This window comes from Carassius auratus, chromosome 42, assembly GCF_003368295.1.
Source record: "Carassius auratus strain Wakin chromosome 42, ASM336829v1, whole genome shotgun sequence".
NCBI classification, from domain to species: domain Eukaryota; kingdom Metazoa; phylum Chordata; class Actinopteri; order Cypriniformes; family Cyprinidae; genus Carassius; species Carassius auratus.
Window position 1 is genome coordinate 16,252,787 of NC_039284.1, and position 26,219 is coordinate 16,279,005.

The 26,219-nt window shown below is 37.1% G+C and overlaps 3 protein-coding genes across 4 annotated transcripts in view; all 3 read left to right on the forward strand.

Annotated features, from left to right (window-relative positions):
* The first annotated feature begins 133 nt into the window (after positions 1-133).
* Positions 134-12,126, forward strand: afg1la (AFG1 like ATPase a). Of its 2 annotated transcripts, XR_003278303.1 has the most exons (14): positions 134-288; positions 1,113-1,330; positions 1,432-1,483; positions 1,588-1,689; positions 2,386-2,516; positions 2,691-2,790; positions 3,706-3,764; positions 4,384-4,466; positions 4,864-4,934; positions 5,165-5,265; positions 5,345-5,485; positions 5,564-5,680; positions 6,584-6,807; positions 11,989-12,126. XR_003278303.1 is itself a non-coding variant. In XM_026230089.1 (13 exons), exons 1-13 carry the CDS (start codon positions 180-182, stop codon positions 6,710-6,712), a joined length of 1,413 nt encoding a protein of 470 aa, XP_026085874.1. In that variant the 5' UTR covers positions 134-179; the 3' UTR covers positions 6,713-7,484. The 2 variants fall into 2 exon arrangements, 1 of the variants encoding a protein (XP_026085874.1); XM_026230089.1 differs by lacking the exon at positions 11,989-12,126 and having other exon boundaries at positions 6,584-7,484.
* The window catches only part of si:ch73-242m19.1 (uncharacterized), a 35,701-nt gene continuing 17,036 nt past the window's right edge, over positions 7,555-26,219 (forward strand). The window contains exons 1-18 of the mRNA XM_026230086.1: positions 7,555-8,107; positions 18,127-18,362; positions 19,008-19,080; positions 19,187-19,297; positions 19,383-19,496; positions 19,583-19,777; positions 19,949-20,033; positions 20,915-21,066; positions 21,977-22,129; positions 22,221-22,322; positions 22,483-22,638; positions 22,824-22,894; positions 22,967-23,093; positions 23,564-23,767; positions 23,859-24,051; positions 24,781-24,905; positions 25,086-25,286; positions 25,363-25,484. Coding sequence (XP_026085871.1) covers positions 18,226-18,362; positions 19,008-19,080; positions 19,187-19,297; positions 19,383-19,496; positions 19,583-19,777; positions 19,949-20,033; positions 20,915-21,066; positions 21,977-22,129; positions 22,221-22,322; positions 22,483-22,638; positions 22,824-22,894; positions 22,967-23,093; positions 23,564-23,767; positions 23,859-24,051; positions 24,781-24,905; positions 25,086-25,286; positions 25,363-25,484 — 2,321 coding nt within the window. The 5' untranslated portion in view covers positions 7,555-8,107; positions 18,127-18,225. The remainder of the gene's footprint in view (positions 8,108-18,126; positions 18,363-19,007; positions 19,081-19,186; positions 19,298-19,382; positions 19,497-19,582; positions 19,778-19,948; positions 20,034-20,914; positions 21,067-21,976; positions 22,130-22,220; positions 22,323-22,482; positions 22,639-22,823; positions 22,895-22,966; positions 23,094-23,563; positions 23,768-23,858; positions 24,052-24,780; positions 24,906-25,085; positions 25,287-25,362; positions 25,485-26,219) is intronic.
* On the forward strand, positions 8,107-16,015 carry foxo3a (forkhead box O3A). Its single transcript, XM_026230088.1, has 2 exons — positions 8,107-9,184; positions 11,989-16,015. The coding sequence occupies exons 1-2, from the start codon at positions 8,615-8,617 to the stop codon at positions 13,351-13,353; spliced, it is 1,935 nt and encodes a 644-aa protein (XP_026085873.1). The 5' UTR covers positions 8,107-8,614; the 3' UTR covers positions 13,354-16,015.

The window sequence follows — 26,219 nt, forward strand, 5'->3', positions numbered from 1 at the left end:
TAGGCGAATTTGCAAATCACGCTAACTCATGAATATAAATTAGGTCTATCTGACGTTATTTGCTAACTGGAGGGGACATGTACGTATTAATTAATATTCATGAGCTATTTATAGACCACGCCCACCACTCCACTGCTACACAGCCCAGTTTCAATAAAGCTTCCGCATTTTGTATCATCATGGCAGCCGGTAAAGCGTCCTTGGTGGCGCATGGACTTCATTTATGTGTAAAAAATAAGCTTTTGTTGAATTCAGCTTTGCCTGATATTGTCAGCTGTATTAAAAGAGGTAAGGGCTTTCAACGACATTTGAATGACAGGAATGCTTATGTGATAAATGTCATTATATTCGTCTTTCCTCTTTGACACTGACATTGTGACAAGACAAGAACACCCAGTATGCTCGACTCTAAATAGGATAAATAAGAGTAACGTAATGTTAAAAATGCATTTTTCTCAAGATCTACTTCGCCACTTTAGTGGTGTATATACTCTCGTAGTCTTCTTTAACTACTTAATTTTTTATATACTTGACTCTTGTGTTTAATGCATGTCACTGTGATTCAACAGCTATTATGATTATATCGTAATTTTATTTTGTAGGACATAATTTACATAATTTATCCTTTTTGTTGATCTAGATTTTTAAAATCAATGCTACAGACAACAACCCTTGTTAAAACTGAACTCTTTATTCAAAGACCTATCATTATACATAATTATACTCTTATACCTTTTGTTTTTAGCTTTATTCTTGATGTTAAATTTTGAAATATTCATGCATTTTTCATTTTTATCTTATTTCTTTATTTTTAAAATGTGTATGGGGAGTATTTTGTTTTAACTTCTAGTTTTGGATCTGTTTTTAGTTATTTTAATACTACAATTAATTGCTTCTGTTGTCCTCATTTGTAAGTTGCTTTGGATAAAAGCGTCTGATAAATGACTAAAAAAATACAAATAGTTAGTGAAGTACAACCACTGTGACATATAATCACTAGAAATAGCAGGTTGGTGTTGAATAAGGTGCAGCCACGCTGATCTTGTTTTATTCGTGTTTACTCATGAAACATCATTCATCTCAATCTCATGCAGCTCTTTTCTGTCTTGAAGGTCTTGCCACAGGTGTGCTGTCGCAGACGGTTGAAGTTCCCAGTGCCACAACCTCTCCAAAAAGCAGTTTTGGTGGACCGTTGGAGCATTACAACAGTCTCATTCGAGATGGACAGTTACGAGAAGATCTGCAGCAGAGAGCCGCTTTAGAAAAACTGGATCAGATGCAAAAGGATCTTCGAGGGTACAGCAACGAACACTCAACGCTTTTCTCAAAGGTAAACCATGCAAAAAATCGTGTGTGGGCTAAAGCAGCCAAAATACACCCTGCAGATGTTGAAATGCACTTATATTAACACTTCTTTTACCTCCACAACAGTTCTTCTCCAAGAGAAAGCCGCCAAAAGGTTATTACATATATGGAGATGTTGGTAAGTTCTGTGGCATCATGTTGTGGCTCAGTCAAACCTTGTTGTCTTGTTATGCTCAGTTTTGTTATCAATGCTTGTTTTCACATTTTTTTTCATTCTCTCAGGCACAGGGAAAACTATGGTTATGGATATGTTTTATGATCATGTAGAGACTGTGAAGAAAAAAAGGGTCCATTTTCATGGATTCATGTTGGATGTACATAAACGTAAGTTTGTGTATGATTTATTTTTGGCTGATTGTAAATATATCTTTTATTGAGTTTTGTGCACTGATAATTTGTAAGGTTAATTTGGTCATTTTTAATTAATTGGCTGATTTATTAATTTATTTTTTTACTGTATTTAACTATTAGTTGAATTGATTTTGTGACAGCCTAGTAACATTTGGTTAATATTAGACCACTGACACAACACATTTTCTCACCAACATAACTATTATTTTTCATTGTGGTCTGAAATGGGCACTGTATATCTTCAATGTTATCTAAGCTAAAGTCAGAAAATGGCTCAAAATGCATTATTTAACAAGAATGAGTGACTGAAATATTCACAGAGCACCAAAGTGACTGCGTATCAATTCTAAACAGATGCAAAAAAATAAATAAATAAAAAATAATAATAAATGTCCACACACTGATATAACTGCTCCATAAATTTTTTTTTATTTATTGTTTGTCAGGCATGGAAACAAAGTCCTTTTGGTCGAGACGTTGCAATAAATAAATTGTTTTTTTTGGAGCAATGGGACATTATGTCTGTTCTTTGCTTTAGTTTGTCTCCTTTGTTCTGTGCTTGAGCCCTGTTTATGTTTGTGGAACGTGTGCACCTTTTTTGTATTTTTGAAAATTAGTAAAGTCACAATTATTTGCTTTTACTCAGATGTTGGACTCATGTTTATATAGGGATCCATCGGCTCAAGCAAAGTTTGCCCAAGAGAAAAGTGGGTAAAATGGCGAAGGCGTACGATCCTATCGCACCGGTGGCTGAAGAAATCAGCGAGGAGGCCTGCCTTCTGTGTTTTGATGAGTTCCAGGTGAATGTGTTACTTAGTAATTGTTGAGTTGAAATCTAATCAAGCTTTGTGATCGCTTCAGTGTACTGAGATCTGCTTCAGTTATCTTTCAAATCCATGCATTGACAATCAAAGGGTTACAGAGAATAATCAGGATTGATTTTTAAGGTTTCTTTTGCTCTCTCTGTTCATTAGGTCACTGATATTGCAGATGCCATGATTCTTAAGCAGCTCTTTGAGAACCTCTTCTTGAATGGGGTTGTAGTTGTAGCAACGTCCAATCGGCCTCCAGATGGTAAGAAGCAATGAATCCAGCTAAACTAGTCTGAGTGTAGTTGTTAACAGCCTTTCTGTTTAGAAATGTCATGTTTAAAGGGGTCATGACATGAGAAACCAAATTTCCCTTGATCTTTTGACACAGAGGAAGTCTTTGTATGCTTAATACATCCGGAAAGTTTCATAATTTTCATTACTGAAGGAGTCATTGTTTACAATAAGATTTCTGTGTCATTCCTGGCTGGGGAAAAATAACATGTTTGTAGACACTGCCAAAGGATCCCGACATCACAGAAAAATAGATTCTGTTTATTTTTAGTAAACGTCCCAATCAGGACCGTGCTAATTTATTGCGTGTGTTCAGTACATTTCACCGTTGACTGTTTTGAGACAAAAATCGCAGATTGATACTGGCTTTGCCAAAATATTTTTGCTTAAAGATCAGGCTGTGCCAACTGTTCTGGACCCAACAATGATGCCACAAACCGTAAGTAATGTATTTCATGTAAAAACTATTTTTAAAACCGTTATGCATAGGCAATGATGTTAGCCAATCATAAAAGTGGGCGGTTACACTGACCTCAGTCCGTTTCAGTTTCAGAGGATGAGAAATGGTGGGAAAAGGTCATAAATGACTCATTACAAAAGTGTTTTGGATGAAAAACTATTATAATTACACCTCAGGGATATAGTATATCATGATAAGATATGGTAAAACATGTCATGACTCCTTTAATTCAATGTGTTACTTGCATTTTCTGTTAGATTTTTTTTATGACGTTTACTAGCAATTTCTGATTGAAGATTGATTTGAAATAAATCATGCACAATTTTTTTTTTTGTTCAGTGAAGCCATCACACAATGTGCAGTTTCTTTCAGTATGTCTTCGCTCCCAATTTCCAGTTTGTTTGAGCACAATATCTTCTTTTACAGATCTGTACAAAAATGGATTACAAAGGGTGAACTTTGTGCCTTTCATTGCTGTGCTAAAGGTAAGCAGTTCAGCAGCAGGTGTATTATCTGAAATATAAGTGATGTTTATTGGTGTTACGTACTGTACTTAAAGGAATAGTTCAGTGATAAATGTAAATTTGCTGAAACTTTACTCACCCTCAGTTTGTCCAAGATGAGTTTGTTTTTTCATCAGAGCAGACTTGGAGAAGCTAGCATTGCGTAACTTGCTTACCAATTGATCCTCTGCAGTGAATGGGTGCCGTCAAAATGAGAGTCCAAACAGCTGATAAAAACATCACAATAAACATTGAAGTAATCAACACCACTCATGTCCATAAATTGTTGTTTTGTGAAATTAAACGTTTTTCTTTTAATTGTGATGTTTGTGACTCTGACGGCACCCATTCACTGCAGAGGATCCACTGGTGAACAAGTGATGCAATGCTAACTTCTCCAAATCAGTTCTGTTGAAGAAACAAACTCATCTTGGATGGCCTGAGGGTGAGTAAAGTTTCAGCAAATGTTCATTTTTGGGTGAATTATTCCTTTTAATGTCCTTGTGAACATTTGGGAATAAGGTCAAATGATAATGTAGGTTAAGTTACTTTCTGTTAGAAGTGCTTCAAATAATGCTGTGGTCAAATGTCTTTTAAATAGGAGTATTGCCAAACACTACGTCTGGATTCTGGAATAGATTATCGGAGAAGAAATTGCCCTGCAGCTGGAAAACTCTTCTACCTGTAAGAAAATGAATGTTGTACAAAATGAGATGCTGCATTAGTTTAGTGGTCAACTTTTAATCAGTTATGCAAGTTCACTACTTTCTTTAATCAAAGACATGCATCTTAAACATGTTGAGTTGTGAAATTTCCATGCCAAAAAAGAGCTGCAAAAGTAATGAAAGTATTCAATCAATCCGAACTCCCAGTGTAGCCTGGGTAAGTCAGAAAGCTCCATGTTTTGAATCTCATATGAATCGCTCCTGTTGTCTTAAGATGGGGTGTCAAAAATTATTTTAACATTGAAAGCATCACATGCTTGGCTTGACAAGTAAATGTTATTGCTTTGACCAAGTATTAATGAATAAAAAGACTATTATGAAGTGATCAATTATTTATTAAATATCTCTGGATCTAGTTCCAGTGAACCTGATGTTGATGCAACACTCGATAAGCTGTTCGATGAGATGGCCTTCAAACAGAATGACAGTAAGTTGGCTGTAATGTGTTTGCTAAATAACAAAACACACTCGTTTAATTAGCTGATGGTTTAACAGTAAAAAAACACCCTAACAAAAGAATTTCTATGGCAGCCCATTAGTTGTCATATTGCTACAGATGTGAATGTAGGTTACCATTATGTGTGTGTAATGCATCCAGAATTTTGTTCTTTGAACTCTATATTTTATGTAAATTTGATTAGGTTTTTTGTATCACAGTTACTCGGCCCAGATCTCTAAAGGTACATGGAAGGATACTGACACTTGCCAAAGCATGTGGGACCATCGCAGACTGCACCTTTGAGGAGCTGTGTGATCGAGTAAGCTTGTTTCCTATGTTGTTTCACCATCCTCCATTAAAATGAACTGATTTAAGTATTGTGTTGTTTTTACTTTTAGCCTGTAGGAGCCAGCGACTACCTGGAGATCTCTGCTGTGTTTGACACAGTTTTCATCCGAAACATTCCTTTGCTCACTTTGAACAAGAAGACGCAAGCCAGACGCTTCATAACTCTCATTGATGCACTGTATGAGCACAAGGTAGGTCGTGAAACACTTGTGATTTCTGTGGGAAGGTCTTAAAGGTCCCTCTCACAGTTCGGTGGAATATCTCCACAGGTTCGAGTCGTGCTGCAGGCCGAAGCTCCATTAGATGATCTGTTTGTTCATGAACATCACGACCATCATGACCATCACGACACTCATGTTTTATTGGATGATCTGGGCATTTCGAGGGTAATTTACAAACTATTTCCTATTGAATTTTTTTGAGAATTAAATAAGGAACCTGAATGTTGGCTTTGGAATTCTATTATACATCTGAGATAAGCCAATGAAATTATATCTGTCAATACTTATACTATTCAAACGTTTGGAGTTGGTAAGATTATTTTTTTCTTTGTTTCTGAAAGAAGTGTCTATAGTAAATATTGTGCAGTATCATTACAATTTAAAATAATTGTTTTCTATTTGAATAAATTTTAAAATGTAATTTATTTCTCTGATGCAAAGCTGAATTTTTAGCATAGTATAGCGTAAAAGTATTAATTTATTTTTAAATAGTCTTACTGACCCCAAACCTTTGTTGCTTAATAGGACTTGGCAGAAAGAGAGTCATTAAATTACTATTGAGATTGTTTGATTTCGTTATGGTAGGTGGGGTGTGCTAAACTGTCATGAAATTATTGAAAAAAAAAAGAAATACTCCAAAATAAAACCTCTTACTGGTCTTAAAGATGTAGATGAGTTTGTTTCTTAATGGGAACAGATTTGAATCACTTGAATCACAATGCTCTGCAGTGAATGGGTGCCGTCAGAATGAGAGTCCAAACAGCTTATTAAAAACATCACGGTAATCCACACCACTTCAGTTCACAGTTCTTGTGAAGCCATTTTATTTATTTTTTAGAAAAATAAAATAAAAACTAGATGTTTTTAACATCAATTTGTTGCTTCTGTCTAAAACAGTCCATAATCGGTAACATTGCTTTCTTTCTCTATTGAAAACAAACTCCTCTGCATCTTGGCTGACCTGTGGTTGAGCAGGATTTTAAGAATCCTTTGATCTTTAACCTTGATGTGACAATCTCTTCACATTGATGGGCGGCAGTGATTTAATTTTCTCTTTCAATGCATCAGGATGCCGGCAGCTCACTGGCGATCTTCACAGGAGAAGAGGAGGTGTTTGCGTTCCAGAGGACTGTGTCTCGCCTTACTGAGATGCAAACAGAGGAGTACTGGGTTGCAGGAGATCGGAGCTCTAAGTAGCTTTTATCATTACTAACTCCATGTACAGCGGCCATCTCAACTATCATAAGACTCAGCCTCTCATGAGGTTCTGGGATCAACTCCACTTTGATTTGGTGAGGACGGTATTTTAATCAGAACTGTATGGAATAATACTGCACTTTATAAACGCACATGCAAATATGACTAGCCTCTTTTTGAGGTTTGGTCTTGAAAGAATGCAAAGGTTTGTTGAAGTTTGCTACAGATGTTTTTTGAAATCAGGCTCCTTTCTGATTATAAAAATGGTTTGTGGAATATTTTATTGACAACCCATAGTTGTCAAAATGCAACCTATTTAAGATTGTTTGCATTAAAATGATTTTTATTGATGTCTGATTATTCTGAAGCTTTCTCTAGTGCTTCTGTTTCAGGTCTGTGATGTTTATGTGGTTCATTCATCATTATTTGTGTCCAAAACATAAAATGAGAAAATGAGTCATGTATATTTTGTTCTAATGAAGAAGAGATGGTCGGAGGTGGTTTCATTGGAAGTACTTGCTAAGTCAACTCATATTTAGGATTAGGGATTTTAGCTAACCCCAGATTTTAAGGAATACATTTTGGTGTGTATTTCGACTGTAGCACACATTGTCCATGAATGATTCCTCAAATTGTGTGATTTGTTGAAGAAAAGTGTGCAATCACAGTTACTTTTGACTTGCAACTGAACAGCAATAGCTTTGCATGAATGGTCAAAAAAACTATCTATCTATCTATCTATCTATCTATCTATCTATCTATCTATCTATCTATCTATCTATCTATCTATCTATCTATCTATCTATCTATCTATCTATCTATCTATCTATCTATGTTATGCTTGATTTTCATTAAATGAATTATACATATAAGAAGCCTACTCTTAATAGTCTTAAAACCATTTAATTTTTAATCTAAAAGTTATTTTTTTTGTTTTGCTTTAGAAATATGAGATTTTCTGTTTGTTTTTATTATTATTATTTCCCCAGTCGCATTGTCTTAAGAGAACGCCGTCGTATTTCTTTCTATCGAAAGGCACGTAGTCTGTCTAGAAGCCATTTGTTCGAGGGAGTGTATAAAATAAGAGCTTTTGCGATGGCATATCTGTGTGATGTGCAGATGACGTGAGTGTGATATTGGGTGGTGAGCTCTTTAAGAAGCAGTTCCTCCGACTGATTCCAGGGGGCGGATGTTCTTTGTGTTGCTGTTCTTCTCAGTAGTTTGCAGCGGAGCAGCAGCGCATTAGGGGCTTTGGCAGTGCTGGATCGCCCGGGTTGCAGGACTAAACGTCCTGCTCCGCTCCGACATGGAACAGGGATCATGGAGTTTTATTGGGAAAAATCGTGTGTGTGTTAGGACTCATTCGTGCTGATTTGCAGCAGGACGGCTGTGGAGGTATGGCTTGATCGTTTGAGGACACTTTCGCGCACGTACAGCCCTTCTGGTCGCTTTAAATCAGCGATTTTAAAAGGCGCGCAGCTGCGTTCCGAAACAATGTAACATTCGCATTATGATGTAATGTTACAATGTAACACATTCGCGGCGCGACGTCATGCAACAATTTACCTAAATCTACCGTCGGCTCTGTTCCATTCTTTATGCTTTTGAACCACGGAAGCTCATTAAACGCGTCGAATAGCGGCATTTTCGCTAGTTTCGTCGTTTATTTAATGCTTAAATCTAACGAGATTTATAAACTAATACTTCGGTGTGCTGGAAGTGGCCATGGATGCGTTTGTAAATATTCCTAAACATCTCACGACATCAATTCGATTCCCTAAGTGTCCCGCAATGAAACGTGCACTCTAGAAGTGACCCATTAATGGCATGCACGAGGCCACTGCTGCTGTTGTGTTCAGAAAACCCGTCCATACATCATTCATTGGAAGGAGTTGAAGAAATATGGCAGAGGAGATAGATAAGCCCTTGGCTGTGGACGTCGACATAGACCCTGATTTCGAGCCCCAAAAAAGGCCCAGGTCCTGCACCTGGCCTCTGCCCAGACCGGAGTCAAATAGTGGGAAAGCAGAACCAGCAGATGTGGGAATCATTCCTGAGGAAGAGGTGGATGAAAATGGCACTGACGATGATGCACAAGCATCTAGTGGCATTACAGGCGCATCAAATCCCGTCAGTGTGACAGAAGGAAACCAAGCTCCTGATGCTGCTCCTGCTATAGAAACCAGTGCAGCCGTCAGTGATAAAGACCCATACGGCTCTCTTGTATCTTCCCAACATGCTCTGCCTGGATGCAACGACTCCAGCATCAACGGTCTGATTCCTCAGCAGCCCAGAAAATCCTCTGCCCGCAGGAATGCCTGGGGAAACTATTCCTACGCAGACCTCATCACACAAGCCATCGAGAGCTCGCCCGAGAAACGGCTGACATTGGCCCAGATTTATGATTGGATGGTCCGGAATGTGGCATACTTCAAGGACAAAGGTGACAGCAACAGCTCTGCAGGATGGAAGGTACGTCAGGTCAAAGAGACGGGCTGGTTTTAACAACCTCGTCTTGCTTTAAGTGCATGTCAGGACTGTTAATATTTTCAAATTCCATTTGTTGCAGCTAATAGGGTGCCTTTCAGGTTAATTGGGACATTTAAATGGCAAAAAGTATCCAATTTACCAGAATTCACCCCTATAGTTACTCAGTTCTTACAGGGTGCTATAAAGATGCTGGAAATGTGGACAAGTACAGTAGTCGCGTGGTTTGCTGATAAAGAGCATGCTGTTGTGGTCATGCCAACGGGCGTTACAGCAGATGAATTGAAGAAGGTGCCTCTGATAAAGAGCTTTTAAATGGCTGAAACTATTGAAGTGTGATGAAAAGAATGAGACCCAGCCATATTTATAACATTTTCACTAATCATTCTTTGTATGATCAAATTTTTTCGTGAAAACAAACAACAAGAATAAAGGACTTATACTCTGCTCACTTTTTTATTTTTTATCAGCCCTGTTTGATTTGAGGGATTATCTTGGCCTGGAATGAAATCAAGTCTAATGGATGCTCTTGGTATAGCTGGATTTGAATTAGAGAGAAACCTCGAGCAATCCATGTGCATTCCTGCAGATGTAAGGCTGTTGTGCAGATATCACATTTAAAAAGATGACTTGACAGCTTCACAAACTAGACATACAATTATATATATATATATATATATAAACATTTATTTTTAGTTTGTTATTCCTTTATTTACATATAAATCAAATTGAGAAATGATATTATATATTGAAAATTTGTTGTATTTAATATTAACACAATATGCATAATTTGAATAACTTTTGCCGTTTTTGTGTAATCATTTGAGAGCCAATGTATATTTTATACATCATAATGATAGCAGTCCATAGTAACATGTAGGTTGAATGTTTAAATCCTGTCTATTTGCTAAAACAGACATATAGGTGATTCTGTTAAAAAGGTCCAAGCAGATTGTTGGAACAGTCAGCCGTTCTCAGTGCAGATAAAGCCATCGTGCAGAGTGTTTGCATCTGCCTGCCACTGAACGAGGAAAAAAACAGAAACCATGGGTATATCGTCAGTGTCAGGGTTGCCATTGGCGGTTTCGTCCCCACCTCCACTTCTGATTGGCTCTTGGCTACAGCATAAGAAGCAATCAGCTGACTGGAAACTATGTAGGTCAGTGTGTAGCAACGTGTGTAGAGCTTCGGTGTTTGACTCTGAGAGACAGCATTGTGTGTAAACTGGCGGCGCTCCAGTGCTGTTCTGAGTGGTGCTTTGCTCAAAAGGGACTGCATCATGGCTTTCAGATGATTTCAGCCCCTCTTTTCCTCGGAGTAATTTTTCATGGTCCTGTGTAGATTTGGATTTTTTCAGTGCTACATACATTCACATAATCTGACACTCTACTTAAGCAGTAGGATACCAATGCAAATTTTATGAAGGGGTAAATCTCATGAAACCTGTCAAGATTTTAACCCCAAAAGCATTAGGATATAATTAACAGGATGTATGTGAAATATCTATGTAAAAATATCAGTTTTAATTGTTATTCCAATTGCAGGAAAATCAAACATGGATAAATGAGTTATTCTAACTGCTTTGAACACTGATTCAGTTTGTCATTGAAGATTGACTGTTCTTATTCCAAGTCTAGTTGGTAATGTTCTGTTTTGTAATAAATGTTAACAAACAATCTGATGGATGTCTTAGATTAGATTCTCAATCCAATCAATTCAGTTAGCCATTTTAACAAAGTAGAAAATGGAAAACTGCTTGCATACTTTACTTTAAGAATGAGTTAGGAAACATGTTCTTCTTGGAGAGGAGAAAGTTCTGTATTAGATTAAATTCATTAATGGACTTGGAGAAAAGGCATTAATGGAAGTGAAGTGTCATGAGGTCAGCCTATTCACTCTGAGAGGTTCAGACAGAGGTTGGTAAGGTGACTCTGTCTGATTGACTATTCATCAAAAATGAAAAGCATGTCTTGCTTCTGAATTTTATCACATCCATTTATGCTGCATTATGGATTGCTGTACCTTCTGTTCTGCAGTCTGCATTAATGCAGCTTCACTTCACTGCACTCTTAAACTTTTCACACAAGTGTGGAATTCTCCATTAATCTTTCAGCTTTCTCTGCAGTAGGATACATTTTAGATTGTTCATAGGGTGTATTACTATCTTGAATATCCTGGTTGCTAAATGTGGTGGTTCATTAGTGATTGCACTGGTGTGTCTACAGAATAGCTTCTTTTTTTTTTCTTTTTTTTTTTGCAAATGCCAAAAGCCAAACACTCAAAGTTACCCAGTTGAATTGCACAGTGAAGACCAATTATCTGCTCAGCCCAACAGACAGCAAAGAGTGGGTTGATTTACTTGTTGATTTGGTGTTGACCACAGAGACCAGACCAGTTTGAACCGTGTGTGTGAAATTCAAATGAGAACAGTCCTTTGCTATTTTCCTAATATATTCTTTTTTTTTTTAATTAATTTACTTGTTTATTTGTTTAAAAAACACAAGCAGGTTGAAAATGAACTTCGCAGGTGAGTGGTTCCACAGCAGCAGGAGTTGAAGACCTAGGCTTTAAATTCTTGATCTACACAAATGGACTCTATTGGTCAGAGGGGTCACATGACTCTTCATTCTCTGGTTAAAGCAATCAAGTCAGAGTGGCATTGTTCCTCACTTAGCATTAGGCCATTATTCTGCTTCTTAATGACCAGATTGTTAATCTTAAACCAGATGTGAATGTTTTAGGCATGTCTTATTTTGCACAGCTCATTATCTACTCTTCTCTTTTTACAGAACTCAATACGACATAACCTGTCACTCCACAGTCGCTTTGTCCGGGTCCAGAATGAAGGAACAGGAAAGAGTTCTTGGTGGATTGTCAACCCTGATGGCGGAAAAGGGGGCAAAGCTCCACGGAGACGTGCTGTTTCCATGGACAACAGTAATAAGCTCATCAAGAGCGCCCGTGGCCGTGCCGCAAAGAAGAAGGCCGCTCTTCAGGCTACTCAAGACGGAAGCTCTGAGAGTTCCTCCAGCCTGTCCAAATGGACCGGCAGCCCGACCTCCCGCAGTAGCGATGAGCTCGACGCTTGGACGGATTTCCGTTCCCGCACTAATTCTAATGCAAGCACCTTAAGTGGACGCCTTTCCCCAATTCTGGCCAACCTGGAGGTGGATGAAGTTCCCGATGACGACTCGCCCCTGTCGCCCATGCTGTACTCGAGCCCTAGTAGTATGTCTCCATCCACTGGACTAATAGAACTACCCCGTCTTGCTGATCTTGCAGGAACCATGAATCTCAACGATGGCCTTTCCGACAACCTAATGGATGACCTTCTAGATAACATCAGCCTGACAGCTTCCCAGTCTCCGGGCCAAGACGAGAGTGGGACCAACCTACAGGGAAGCCCTGTGTTTACCTTCAGCTGCTCTGGGAGCAGTCTGGCAATTCCCTCTGGCAGCTATGGCACCAACTCCATGTTTAGCCCTCCATCCGTCACTGGCCTGAGGCAATCTCCAATGCAAACGATCCAGGAAAACAAGCAGGCAACGTTCTCCTGCGGTTCCCTCTTTAGTGATCCGAGTCTGCAGGACTTGCTCAGCTCCGAGTCCAATAGTCACAGTGATGTCCTTCTTACTCAATCTGATCCGCTAATGTCACAAGCCAGTGCCTCCCTTTCCTCCCAGAATGCCCGTCGTAGTGCCCTGTTGCTGCGTAATGACCCTATGATGTCCAATCAGGCTGGGCCTGTAGGACAACTGGGGCTAAAGAAGGTGTCGCCATCTGGATGGTGGATGAACTCAAGCAGCGAGTCAGACTACCAAAGCTTGATGAAGCAACATCTCCAACAGTCTCCCTTCAGAAGCACATCTATGCAGCTCAACTCTTCCGATTCATTGTTGGCAGGTCTCAATGGCAGCATGACCTCCGTTCAGTCGGTGTCTCAGGACCAATTCCCATCTGACTTGGATCTCGAGGCATTAAGTGGCAGTTTTGATTGTGACATGGATGCCATCACCCGCAATGATCTGATGGATGCTGACAGCCTGGAGTTCAGCTTCGATTCGCATCTCATCTCCACTCAGAATGCTAACCTGACATCAGGGAGCTTCTCCCGTACCAAACGAACCTCCTCCCAAAGCTGGGTACCAGGTTGATCCAGCCAGTCCCAGGAATGTAGGGATGGGGCAGAACACTGCATTTGAGCCAACTGTCCACTTCAAAGCAACTGTACATTATGCTGTAGAAAAGCTATTTGACATCTGTTGGAATGAGTCAATGTCAATGATTTACCCAGTTGGTGTTGTAGTTTTGTGGCTGTATGTTTTGTATTGCCATGATTGAGGCTGGTTTGATGGACATTGTGAAGAGTTTCAACAAATTTAACCTTGAAGTGCTTGCAGGTTCATCTAAACGCCAATGACAAGGTATTGAACTCGGCTGCTGGAATACTGTAAGCGCAGTACCATAGAGAGAAGGTTGTTTATATATGAAGGCTTGGCCAACAGTACTTCCCTTAGTCCATCTAGAATACAAAATCCGAAAGCATTTCGGAGTTTGAAAATAGTCGGGTCAGTTTGAAAACCAATCAAATATCTTGAATACTCCTTAGTAAACCGGGCTCCCATGAAAGCAATTGGGAATGTGGAAAGAGTTGTTCAGTCAGAAACCAAATGAGAATCTTGAATTCTCATTGGTCAACTGTACCTACAACAAGTGGAGGGTCATAGAGAGAAGGTTATCAGTATATGAAGTCTTGGGCAACTGAACCCAAGAATCCCATCTAGAAAACTCACCACTGCGTATGAGTTGACTACACAGTAAGAATCTCTTATGAAAGCATTTGGGAGTGTGGAAAGATTTGGGTCAGTATGAAGACCAAGCAAGAATTGTGAATTAGTCAACTGGTTCCTACGGCAGATTGCACTGCAGAGAAATGACAAATATTCTCTTTTTTTTTGGTAGTGTCACTTTGGCAAACCATTGCATTTTCGTCTAGGCCTGTCGTTGTGATACTTTATCCCCATTGAAAGTCAACTGTAGTCTATAGATAACCTTAGTTTGTTGTAGTTTCTCGTAACCGTGATCAATATTAATACATTTGTAGTCCTTGAAACAAACACTTGCCTTTTGCCAAACTAGTCCTCAGGACAATTGCAGCAATGGCTTGTTTACAACACAAACTCTTGAGAATGTTTCTGTTGTCTGAAAAATTGCCATGAAAAATGTCTCTTTCTCCAATAATAATTATTTTTATTTTATTTTTTTATGTGTGAAGCTGAAAAAAGGGAAGCGGTTGTGTTTTTGTGAAAACGGTGAACAATATATTGTTGACTCCTTTTATGGAAAAGAGAACTATGATATGATGATAAGCTATATATTTAATGTTCTGCTGTATGAAACTAGTTGGTCAGTGTTTCCTATGGGTTTCCTAACACAACCTGTGCATTTATCTTGCTCTGAGTTCTTGAACACGAGCATCTCCGCCACCTCTAAACTGTGATCACTTCTGGAGTCAACCATTTTAGATAGATTATGAGCTAAATATTGGTATTTCTTTATGTATACACACACACACACACACACACAAGACCTCATTCATGAAGTCATGGCTATATAAATGGTTTGTAAAATCAATGTTTTTTCTTTTAACAATTTACACATCTCTAAATAATCCTTAAATAGTTGCATTCAATGCCATTTTAGTGTTTTTGTGCATTTACTGTACATTGACATGCATGCAACAATTTATCTAAAAGTAGGTTTACAAATTTCTCTTTAAATCATACATTTCTTTTGTGCTTGTATTTCATGAATGAGGCCCGTAGTGCTTATGTGAATGTGCTGTACACTAAAAATATATGTGTCTATACACATAAATATTGGATTCGCTCTACAGATAAGGTATATTGACAGTTATCAATTTTGGAATGTTGATTAAGGACCACTAGATGTTTGTGTATTTGTAGCAGGAAAAAAATGAAGTTAAGCGCATTTGGTGCTAAGTGAAATTGTGTTGGATCAGTACATATGGCTGGCATGTCACATTCTCAGCATTTATGTGTATATATCTACACAATGGCTGGTGCTAATGGAAAGTGTGTAGCAGTTGTGATGGCAGTGTGTTTTAAACATCCGTATAGTTTTTAAAATGGAAGGCAGCCACATTGTAGTATTACAGTCTGTATGGATAAGCTATGTAAGAAAGCTCCTATGTTGTACTGTATTTAACTGTTGATCTTGAACATGCCAGACAACCAAATTCAAGGCTGATTAGAAGTAATGCAGCTACTCCGTTTGATGAAATAGTAGTGCCATTCAGGGACAACTTGCAGATGTTCAGTAGTTACACCTAATGTTGTTTTAACATCACATTGGAATGTACCTTTTGTTAAGGTTAGATTCACGCCCATAATTTTCATAAGCATCTTTAGCACTGATTTTTTTTTTATCTGCTTTTTATCAGCCAGAGTCTCAGAATTTAAGATGACTATAAAAAGTGGATTGTGCTTGATTTACCTTTGTTTACTTCATATTGTGTAATACCTTTTCAGCATTATAATTTGCTGCCTTTAAATGTTTTCAATTCAGATTTTTTTGCTAATAATTTTTTATTCATTTTGAAAGTGAATCTTAAAGAGGGAATTAACATGAAATGTGAGGACTAAATCTGCGTGTGTAAAACCTCAAAACAATTGGCCATTTGTTACCGTCCACTCAATGTTTGCTTGACTTTACCTTTGTATTTCAATTTGGATAATGTACACAAAATACTGCAAGGCAAGGTGCATGTAAATAAAGCTTGTACAACACAATGCATTTCTGTAGTCTTTATTTTAATTTTGTTGTAACAGAAGCAAGTGATTTTAAAGGAGTAGTGCATTCAAATGAGACCCCTTGGTACTCATTTGATTGCACTGGAAGGAGCAATATACATCTATTTTAGCTGGAAGCAAAAGATTGAAGTTAAAGACAAGACTGAGGAGCCGTTGGTGAGCAAATGACGTAATGCTAAATTTCTCCAAATCTGTTTAGATGAAGAAACAAACTCATCTAAATCTTAAATGATCTGAGAATGAGTACATTGTCAGCAAATTTTCATTTTTGGGTGAACTATTTCTTTAATGCCTGTGCATCTGTCTGATTACCAGATTGGAAAATGTAATGCTTTTAAACCGTTTTTTGCGTAATTGCAAACAACATGCAATGAGCTCTAAGGGTCATTTGACAAACACCCTTTCATTTATTTGATTTTGGTGGCACGGTTTTCTATGGTTCATGAATGCACATAGAGCTAATTTAATGAAAACCCTGTTTGCTCTCCTCTAAAATACTCTTTTTAAAAACAGAACGGTTCACACTATAAATTCTGTAGGTTATGAGGCTCATATTTGCTCAAACACATGCATTCAAATTTCTCACCCCATTTTCTTCCTGTGAAGCCCCAGTTTTGACAGTTTAAAAAATAACCTCAGAACATGGAGTTGCTTTTATTGTTCTTGACAGTGAAAGTGAGGTGAGTTTGGAATTGGATTGCAACAAATAACATCGAAAATCTAATCAGAATACAATTTTCTAAGGGTTTGGATTTTGTCCCATGCTTCCAACCGCTTTCCCAAACTGACCAGGTCTGTGGTAGCCTAAAGAGATGACTGGTGTCTGGATTCAGCCTAGTGCTTCCTAGAAGGTTCAAACCTTTGCCAAGCCTTTTCTTTTTCTAGTTTGTCCTTCTATGAAGGGCATCCAGATTGTCCACGGTTACCAAGGGGACCTGTCTTATGAAAATGTATGAAATGTTCACTCTGATAGAGCCCCTGTTGTTATTCGATTGCTGATATTTGTCCAAAATGAGTGTGTATTCATGCACGCGTAGCAATCATGCGCGCTGCACAATCAGTGGGATTGATTGTGTTTTAAGAAAATCATTCATAATGTTTTACTGCTCTCTGCAGGGAAGAAAACAAGCCCTAGTGACAAAAGCAGTAAAATGTGCCGTCATTGTGCACTCATCAGTGGGACAGCAGCACCTTGTTGGGGGATCTCTGATTGGCTATCGGCGAACCAATCGCTGCTTCTGTATCCAAGTCAACTTGGATTGTTGAGCTATTTAAATCCATAGAAGCTGGATCTGATTTGACTTTAACATTAAAAACAAGCTGATTGAAAAGATTCTCGGGGTATGTTGAAAATTATAGACATATATGTTTTTTTTTTTTTTGTTTTTTTTTACAAAATATATATTTGATTTGCAGCATATTAACATCACACTCAGTCAACTGGAAGCTGTCTGATGTCTTGCATTTTATAAGATCATTATTATAACTCTTTCATCTGAAATATAGTAAATAAAAAAGAAGAATCTATTGTTAATGACTTTTAATGTATTCACTTGAGACAGATTTGTCCTCTTTGCTTGTGTCAGCACATTAAGAGTCACTTGACTGAATTTTCATCGCCCTCTGTAGGTTAAAAGACGAATAAATTACAGGATCAAATATCTTAATTTGCCTTCATTATTATTTGCTCTCCAGATGTAATATATATATATATATATATATATATATATATATATATATATATATATATTGTGCTAAGAATGCCTAAAGGGATGCCATTGGAATTCCTGTGACAATTTGGAATCAATCCGAACAAGAATAGAACAATCAAATAATCCCACACTACTCATTTGATTGGTTTGACAGTTCTAATTTTGAGCCCCTAGCTGTATGCTATATTAAGTTCTGTGATATGTAACTTCTTGCGCCAATCAAAGTTTAGATCTGAAGCTGTGATTTACCGCCATTCTTTAAAAGTTTGTGCGTGCGCGTCTGGCGTCTCTATAGCAACTGCTCAAACACTAATACATTGTATCAAACGTCTATACAGTAGAGCCACTTTTAAAGTTCTTTTGTGTTTTCTTGATTTTATAGCTTTTGAACGCGCTGTAAGACTGCTCTACATACAACTAATACAGAGTTGCAAGGACGGAACTTGGTTTAATACGATAAAACTGGGACTGTGACTTGAAGATGTCACAGAAGTATAGATTCGGCTCGTCAGTGAAAGTAGAGCAGCTGGAAGAAGAACTGTCTGCTCAGACTGAAGCTCTGAAAACTCAGATTGAGGATAAAGAGATTTTACAAAAAATATCCTCAAAACCATACAGGTGAGATGATAGCGTTCTTAACTTTAATTAGTGTAATAAACCATCCTTATTAACCGAATTATGTAATGCTTAACGTTAGTTAATGTACATTTACATATTTAAAAATGTCATAGAACTTGATTATTTCGTATTTTGATATATTCATATCCCAACATGCATTTGATGTGGAAGGATAATATTGTTTGCCTTATGCTCTTATAATTGATTGATTATTGTTTTCCCTCCTGATGTATCCAATAGACCAGAATATTATTTAAAGAATAGTTCACCCAAAAATGTACATTTTATGAAAATTCACTCACCCTCCGGCCATCCAAGAGATGAGTTTGTTTCTTCATCAGAACAGATTTGAAGAAATTTAGCATTCCATCACTTGATCACCAATGGATCCTCTGCAGTGAATGGGTGCCGTCAGAATGAGAGTCCAAACAGCTGATAAAAACATTACAAGTAATCCACAACACTCCATAATCAATAATCCATATTTGTTGATTATTGTAATGTTATCAGATCTGCACCCATTCACTGCAGAGGATCCAATGGTGAGCAAGTGATGTAAGGTTACATTTTTTCAGATTTGTTCTGTTTTGGATGGCCTGAGGATGAGGGCATTTTTTTATGATCTGCTCTTGCGAACTTTTTCAGCTCTGTCCATATTCCAAAAGATGTGGCTTACTTTCGTATGGAGAGGCAGCAGGTGCTCCTCAAAGCACTGCAAGTGAGTTTTTATTGTCATTTCAGTTCTTATTCAGGTTTTTAATATCATGCATGTGCCTGCAGCTGTTTATTTGACATCTCTTGTTGTAAATGACCTGTGACTTTAGGTTTCATCCACAAAGCCTGTTGTGTCTCAAGCAGAAGTTGCTCAGAGAGAGATGGAGAGCTGTCTGACCCAAGAGTACACCCCTGATAGTCTGCCCTTACTGCTGCATCAGGTTGCTTATGAGCTGTTTTATTGTGTTCACACTATAATCGTGTGTGTGAACACATTTCTGATCTTTTTGACTCCATTCTCAACAGTTTTACACAGATCAAACTTATAAACTGGCACAGTGCAAATACCAGCTGATGCTGAGATGGAGGAGATTCGGCCACCATTCCACTGTCTTGGAGAAACTATATCCTCAATATAAAGTATCAAAATTCTGCATTTTAGAATTTTTTTTGTGCATTCATAGACAAAATGAATCAATTCCTCATGTCCCTATTGCTCTGTTTAGAAACAGATCACACATTTAACCAGTGAATTTGAGGATTCTGTGCAACGGGCACGTCGTCTTGCGGTGTCCAGAGAGAAGGTCCTGCTGGGTTTGGAGAGCCCTGTCAGCGTGGTCACACAGGAAGATGTCATCATTTACCTACAGTGGCTCATTTGCCATCTGCACTCTGTCAAAAGCATCCACAACTTTCTGCATGTGAGAATACATAAGAATATAACCAAATATTCAAGAATGAAGGAGAGCATATGTGAAAGTTTAAGATTTCTGAATTCTTTAATTCTGTTAGGGAGGACATTTGTCAACTAACAACTAATGATGATTAAAAGAACAAGGTGGTTTTACATTTGTATCATATGTTGGTTGTAGGTTCTTCATTATCTCCCTTCTACCCAATGGAATGAGGATCAGATGTCCAATACTGTAGATTTGACGACATCTGCTTATTTTGATGGTAAAGAACTGTTTTATTTTATTTTGTATTTTAGTTGAAATCAAGATTAATGACAATTCTGTCATTAATTACTCACCTGTAAGACCTTTGTTCATCTTTGGAACATAAATTAAGATCTTTTTGGGGAAATCCGAGAGCTTTCTGACCCTGCATAGACAGCAACACAACTATCACCTTCAGATCCCAGAAAGGCTGTAAGGACATTGTTAAAATAATCCATGTGACATCATTGGTTCAGCTGTAATATCATAAAGCTACGACAATACTTTTTGTTTGTGAAGAAAACAAAAATAATTCAACAATTTCTTCTCCAATGTATCAGTCTTCGATGTGCATTCACAAAAATACTGTGACGCACGCATATGGTGCTGCTGATGCAGGAGCCATTTTTTGGTTTGTGCAGATGTTTTATGTATATAGTTTCACAAAATTAAAGTCAGACCGTTCTGTTTTTGCTTCAAATTTAGAAATTATACAATCTAATTTAGATTAGAAATGCTCATGTTGCATGTATGTAGAATCTTTGTTGGGACTGTGATTAAAACACCACTGATTAACCATTTTCATCAAAACCTCTAGTTTTAAATCTAACGAGTGCAGACAAAGCCTTAGGTTTTTTTTGTATGAAGAGATTTCTTTTCTTTTCTTTTTTTATTTGGGGTTTGTTTTTAAATTTCTATTTAGTTTTGTTATTTGACATATTTTTAATTTCACAAAGAAATATGCTGCATTTTGTCCCCCCAAAAAATAAAAGGACACTTTTTCATTTATAATTTTTCTTAAATTTCATTTTGTAAAAAAAAAAAAAAAAAAAATGTATCATGTAATCAATGAGTGAATTGTTACAAACCTACATGTTCCTCTGTTTTTGACCCATCCAGGAGTATTTGTATCAGTGTCAGAGGTCCCTCTGCACTCGACCGATACAGAGGATTTTAAAACCCAGCTGGACTTCCTCCTCTCACATTTTGACATCCAGTATAAAACCAGAACCATCAAGACAGCTGGAGATGAAATGGAGCTCTTCAGTCTGGTAATCTTGATTTAATTACGATGAACTTATGTGATAACCAAAAATGAATAATAAATTAAAAGGAAATAAAATAATAGTTTTATATAATAAATATAAAAAATTACAATTGCTGAAAATGTACTCTCAAGCCATCCAAGACGTAGATGAGTTTGTTTCCTCATAGGAACAGATCTGGAGAAATCTAGCATTCCATCACTTCCTCTGCAGTGAATGGGTGCCGTCAGAATGAGAGTCCAAAACAGCTGATAAAAAACATCACAGTAATTCACACCACTCCAGTCCATCAGTTAATGTCTTGTGAATTCAAAAGCTGAATGTTTGTAAGAAAGAAATACACCATTAAGATTTTTCTAAATTTAAACCATAGTTTCTGGCAAAGATTCAAGTCCATAATTCAAAATAACATTTCCTTTAGGGAAGAAGTCCTTCTCCTGTTGTCCTCTCACATCAAAATCCACGCACATATTTGTTTAGATCTTTTTTTGCTTGTAAACGGTGCTTAATCTGTGCAGATTTTTCTTCCTGATTCAGACAAGATTAATTATTTTGCTGTAAAAAAAAATCATAATGATAGATTTGTTTTTTATAAACACACAGCTCTTTGCTTCACAATACATTAATTGATTGACTGGAGTGGTGTGGATTACTTGTGTATTATTGTGATGATCAGCTGTTTGGACTCTCATTCTGGCGGCACCCATTCACTGCAGATATCCATTTGTGAGCAAGTAATACAAAGTGTTTCTTCAATGGCCTAAGAATGAGTAAATTTTCAGCAAATTGTCATTTTTGGGTGAACTATTTCTTTAAAATGAAGTCTACAATATGATGAATTCTCAAACATTATGAAAATATAGATGGTTATTATTGATAATGTTGTTTATTTATAATTTGTTTGTGATTTGTGAAGGTTAACTACCTGTTCAGGACTGTGTTTAAAAATCAGGAGGTGATGAAGACCTTCTTGCAGTATGTTAGCACTGAAGCAACAGAGAGGAAGTGGGGGAGAAAGAGTCCAAACATGACGCTCAGAAAAGAGTCCAACTGGATTCCTCATATACAGGTCAAACAAGCGAACAGTGTTTTTAGATGTGGTGATTCATGATGTAATATGATGACAATATGACACTGTTTGTCCTGTGGGAAACAAACAGATGAAACCAAAGCGAGATCCCTGGCAACAAAAACAAATGGCTAAACTCAAGGAGCTCAGATCAATGGATGAACTTCTCCAGATGCACAGCAAGTTCCTGGAGGTGAAAGGCTGAATTTACCACAACTTTACATAATGCACTAAACATTTTTCGTCATTTTTTTTTGGGTTAATGTCAGTATTTGTTCTATCACGCATGCAGTTTGTCTTTAGTTGTGTATCCAGCATTACTATACTGGTCCTGTTTTGCACTTCTTCTAAAGGAGTCCGATCTTCAGAAAGTGACTGATGCTTTGAAGCAGTACATTGCATCTGTTTGTCAACCAGAAGCCACAAGACATTCATCCGTCAGCACAGCGACTCTCAAAGAAACTTCTGACATATGGAGAAGCATTTACGACACAGAAAACATGTTTCAGGTGAACATCTGTGTAACCAATAGACTCTGTTTTCTTTTCAAATACATGTTCCTGTCCTGGTCTTATTGTGAACAATTCTTTAGTGCACTTTGTTCGAAATAATGAAAATATTTATCTTTCCTGTTAACTTTAAAACAATAACATAATTTTTTAATTGTATGCACATTATTTTCCTGTGTTCCCAGGTGGCCACTGGACAGACTTCTAATTTATCTAAATACACAGATCAGAAAAACTCTGAGAAAAAGAATAAAGGGTAATTTTCCAAACACTGAAATATGTCTGTGAGTGTGTGTGAGGGTATCTTTCAACAGCCCTATGTTTTCAGCATTGCTGGTGAAAGCAGTGGTGCTCATCGTCTTGAGAAGGATGAAGATGCTGAAGATCCTGTAACAGTCAGAGGAGCTTATGCATCTTTAATCTACCTGAGACACCTCAGGATCAGAGAACTAAAGGTAAAACACTGTCAAAAACTGCCATTATAGATATAGAAGATTTCAGAGGTTATGATCTTTCCATCTTCAGAAGCGTCAAAATGCAACAGAGTTTTACCATACTTTTTAAAATGTGTACCATGCTAAAGTGTTTTCTTTTTTTTACATGGTAATACCATGATTATTTAGAAGTGTGTCATGCAAATACATAATCACAATTATAATATTATTGATCATAATCATAGCATTATTATTAAATTAGTTGTTTTATTAAAATGATGCAATGATCACCATATTCTACTAAATTCATCATGTTGGTAAAAAAATATTTATTTTAATTTAATTTCATATTTGTGAACTTATGCCATATAAATAGCATGGTGGTTCCATGAAAGCAGTGTTTTGCATGAGTTATTTCTCCTGGTATCGATATAAGGGTTTTGTTTTGCTTTATTTTAGTTATATATATATATATATGTTTATTTGTGTAGCGTACCTGTCTCAGCATGCTAAACTACCTGCGGTCAGTGGAGAGGACTCTGGTGATGGACACTGCAGGACTGGAGCTGGTTGGAGGAGATCTGGTGAGAAGTATGGAGGAGACGGGCTGGATGAATGCTGCTAGAGGAGACGATGGCTCAAACAGAGCTCTTAGATCACATCACTACATCTACAACAGTCCAGTTGACTATAAGGTTCCTTACTTGCAGATTCACGCAGTGTTTTAAGGAAAAAAAACAATGCTATGTGAAAGGGAGAGAGTGTTAAATCTCCGCTCTACTTTAGGTCCACTGTGCAGAGTTTATGGAGTTTCCTGAGGTGGAGAACCTCCATGACTTTTACAGCACAGACGGGAGCTGCATCCACACGCAGGACCACCGAGGTCTCTACATCGTCTATGACGTGGCCCTGATGGACCTGGAGGAGCTGGAGCAACATCTGCTGCTCACAGCATCTCATTTCATACAGAGGAGCAGAGGTCAGGACAGAAGCTCTTCAATGCTCCTTCCTGTGGGTTTTTATGATTAAATATGCAAATTGTCTACTAGCATATACAGTTTTACAACTCTTTTAATGACTCACTCATATTGCAATGAAATTTGCAACAAGCAAAACTTTAAAATTAAGGTACTTAACTAAAATTAAGACTATAAAAGCTCTTTCATTACTTAAATGTTAACTTTAAAAAAAAAAAAAATATATATATATATATATATATAGAGAGAGAGAGAGAGAGAGAGAGAGAGAGAGAGAGAAACAATTAAAGTTTTTTAAATAAAATTTGAAAACTTGAAATACTAAAATAACTATATAAGCTAAAAAATCTTTTATAAAAACTAGACATATTAAAGAAAATCTAATTTTACAATAAAAAGCACAAAATTACCAACAAAGTAATGAAATTAAAAAATCTAAAAACAAAATAAAATTTTAAATATTCAGCAAAACAATAATAGTATATCAGTTATTCTAAAATAACAAGAAAACAATAGGTCTGTGCTATGTTTAATTGATTAGAGGGTGAAGATTGCTTCTAAACGTCAGGTGATTGAATATGAGAAAAAGTAAGAGGGCTTGATGTCATCTCTAATGCTACAGGGTCATATTTTTGTACAGTTTAACACGTTTTTGCATAACTCAGCAGTGTAAAAACACCTTCAATTTATAATATGTGTTGCACAATTACCATTTCACGTTGTTCTGTCAGAATCACATGCCTCAGACGGATCTGGAGGAGAAATTTATTCCTTGGCTAGAATGGATGTAGATCGGTTAGTCGTGCTTTTAGACATATGGACATGTGAAAAAGATTTTCTGGAGCACAAAATCCAGGTATGTGTCAGGTGACTGCAGTTAAATGTCATATGTAATGTTACCATACACTGCTGTTCAAAGGTGGCATTCGTTTGATTAAAGATACAATGAAACGGTAATATTGTGAAATATTGTTACAAAGGTTTTCTATTTAAATATATTTTATGTCAGTGATAAAATGCCATCCTGTGTTTGCAGCTCTTGAATTGCTATTTGGAGGCATATCAGCATGTCACGGATCCAGATGAATGGTTCAGGTTGGCTCAGGTCATCACAGACGTCATGCACAGAAGGCCACAGATGGATTTAACTGCTGGATATTTTGTTCAAGCTTACAGGGACACTATTGTGTGCCTCCAAAGCCACCAACAGCTCATCAAACTAGTGCTGAACAATCAGGTATCCGAACATTTGTTCTTTAATCATGTTTAACTCACCTGAGCTTTCACCTTCTCTGATGTTTTCTGAACATTAGATTGATGAGCAGAGACAATATCTGGAGAGAATATGGAGGGAGGGACAGAATGACTGTCCTAGTGAATACGGCCTGCCACCAAAATACATCCCTAAACATCTGGTATCAGTCGGTGGAAGCAGGTAAATATCCCAATAATAAACCTTAAATGCAACATAGATAAAGTCAAATGTATCCTGTTTACTCAGCACATAATGTAATACATGTAATTCGTGTAACAACTATAGTGAAGCATGGTGTTAGCAATGCCAAAGTCATGTAAAAAAAAAAAAAAAAAAAAAAAAAAAAGAATATATATATATATATATATATATATATTTTTTTTTTTTTTTTTCTGACTATAAGTCACACCTGAGTAGAAGTCGTATCAGTCCAAAAATACGTCAAGATGAGGAAAAAAACATATATAAGTCGCACTGGACTATAAGTTACATTTATTTAGAACCAAGAGAAAACATTACCGTCTCCAGCCGCAAGAGGGCGCTCTATGTCTTCAGTGTAGACTACAGGAGAACTGAGCAGCATAAAGCGCCCTCTCGCGGCTGGAGACGGTAATGCTTTCTCTTGGTTAATTTCTCTCAGTTCATGTCAAGATAATTTTGATAAATAAGTCGCACCTGACTATAAGTCATAGGACCAGCCAAACTATGAAAAAAAGTGTGACTTATAGTCCGGAAAATACGGTATATATATTTTTAAATAACTGTTTTATATTTGAATATATTTCAAAACGTAATTTATTCCTGTGATGCAAAGCTGAATTTTCAGCATTATTACTCCAGTCTTCAGTGTCACATGATCCTTCAGAAATCATTCTAACATGCTGATTTGTTTTATTATCTAATAGATTTATTATC

Excerpts from the sequence above, each read along its gene's own strand:
- afg1la (XM_026230089.1), top strand. The coding sequence starts at position 180 with ATGGCAGCCGGTAAAGCGTCCTTGGTGGCGCATGGACTTCATTTATGT. Across the intron at positions 2,517-2,690 it reads TGTGTTTTGATGAGTTCCAG|GTCACTGATATTGCAGATGC; the intron begins GTGAATGTGTTA and ends TCTGTTCATTAG. Across the intron at positions 2,791-3,705 it reads GTCCAATCGGCCTCCAGATG|ATCTGTACAAAAATGGATTA; the intron begins GTAAGAAGCAAT and ends CTTCTTTTACAG.
- foxo3a (XM_026230088.1), top strand. The coding sequence starts at position 8,615 with ATGGCAGAGGAGATAGATAAGCCCTTGGCTGTGGACGTCGACATAGAC. Across the intron at positions 9,185-11,988 it reads ACAGCTCTGCAGGATGGAAG|AACTCAATACGACATAACCT; the intron begins GTACGTCAGGTC and ends CTCTTTTTACAG.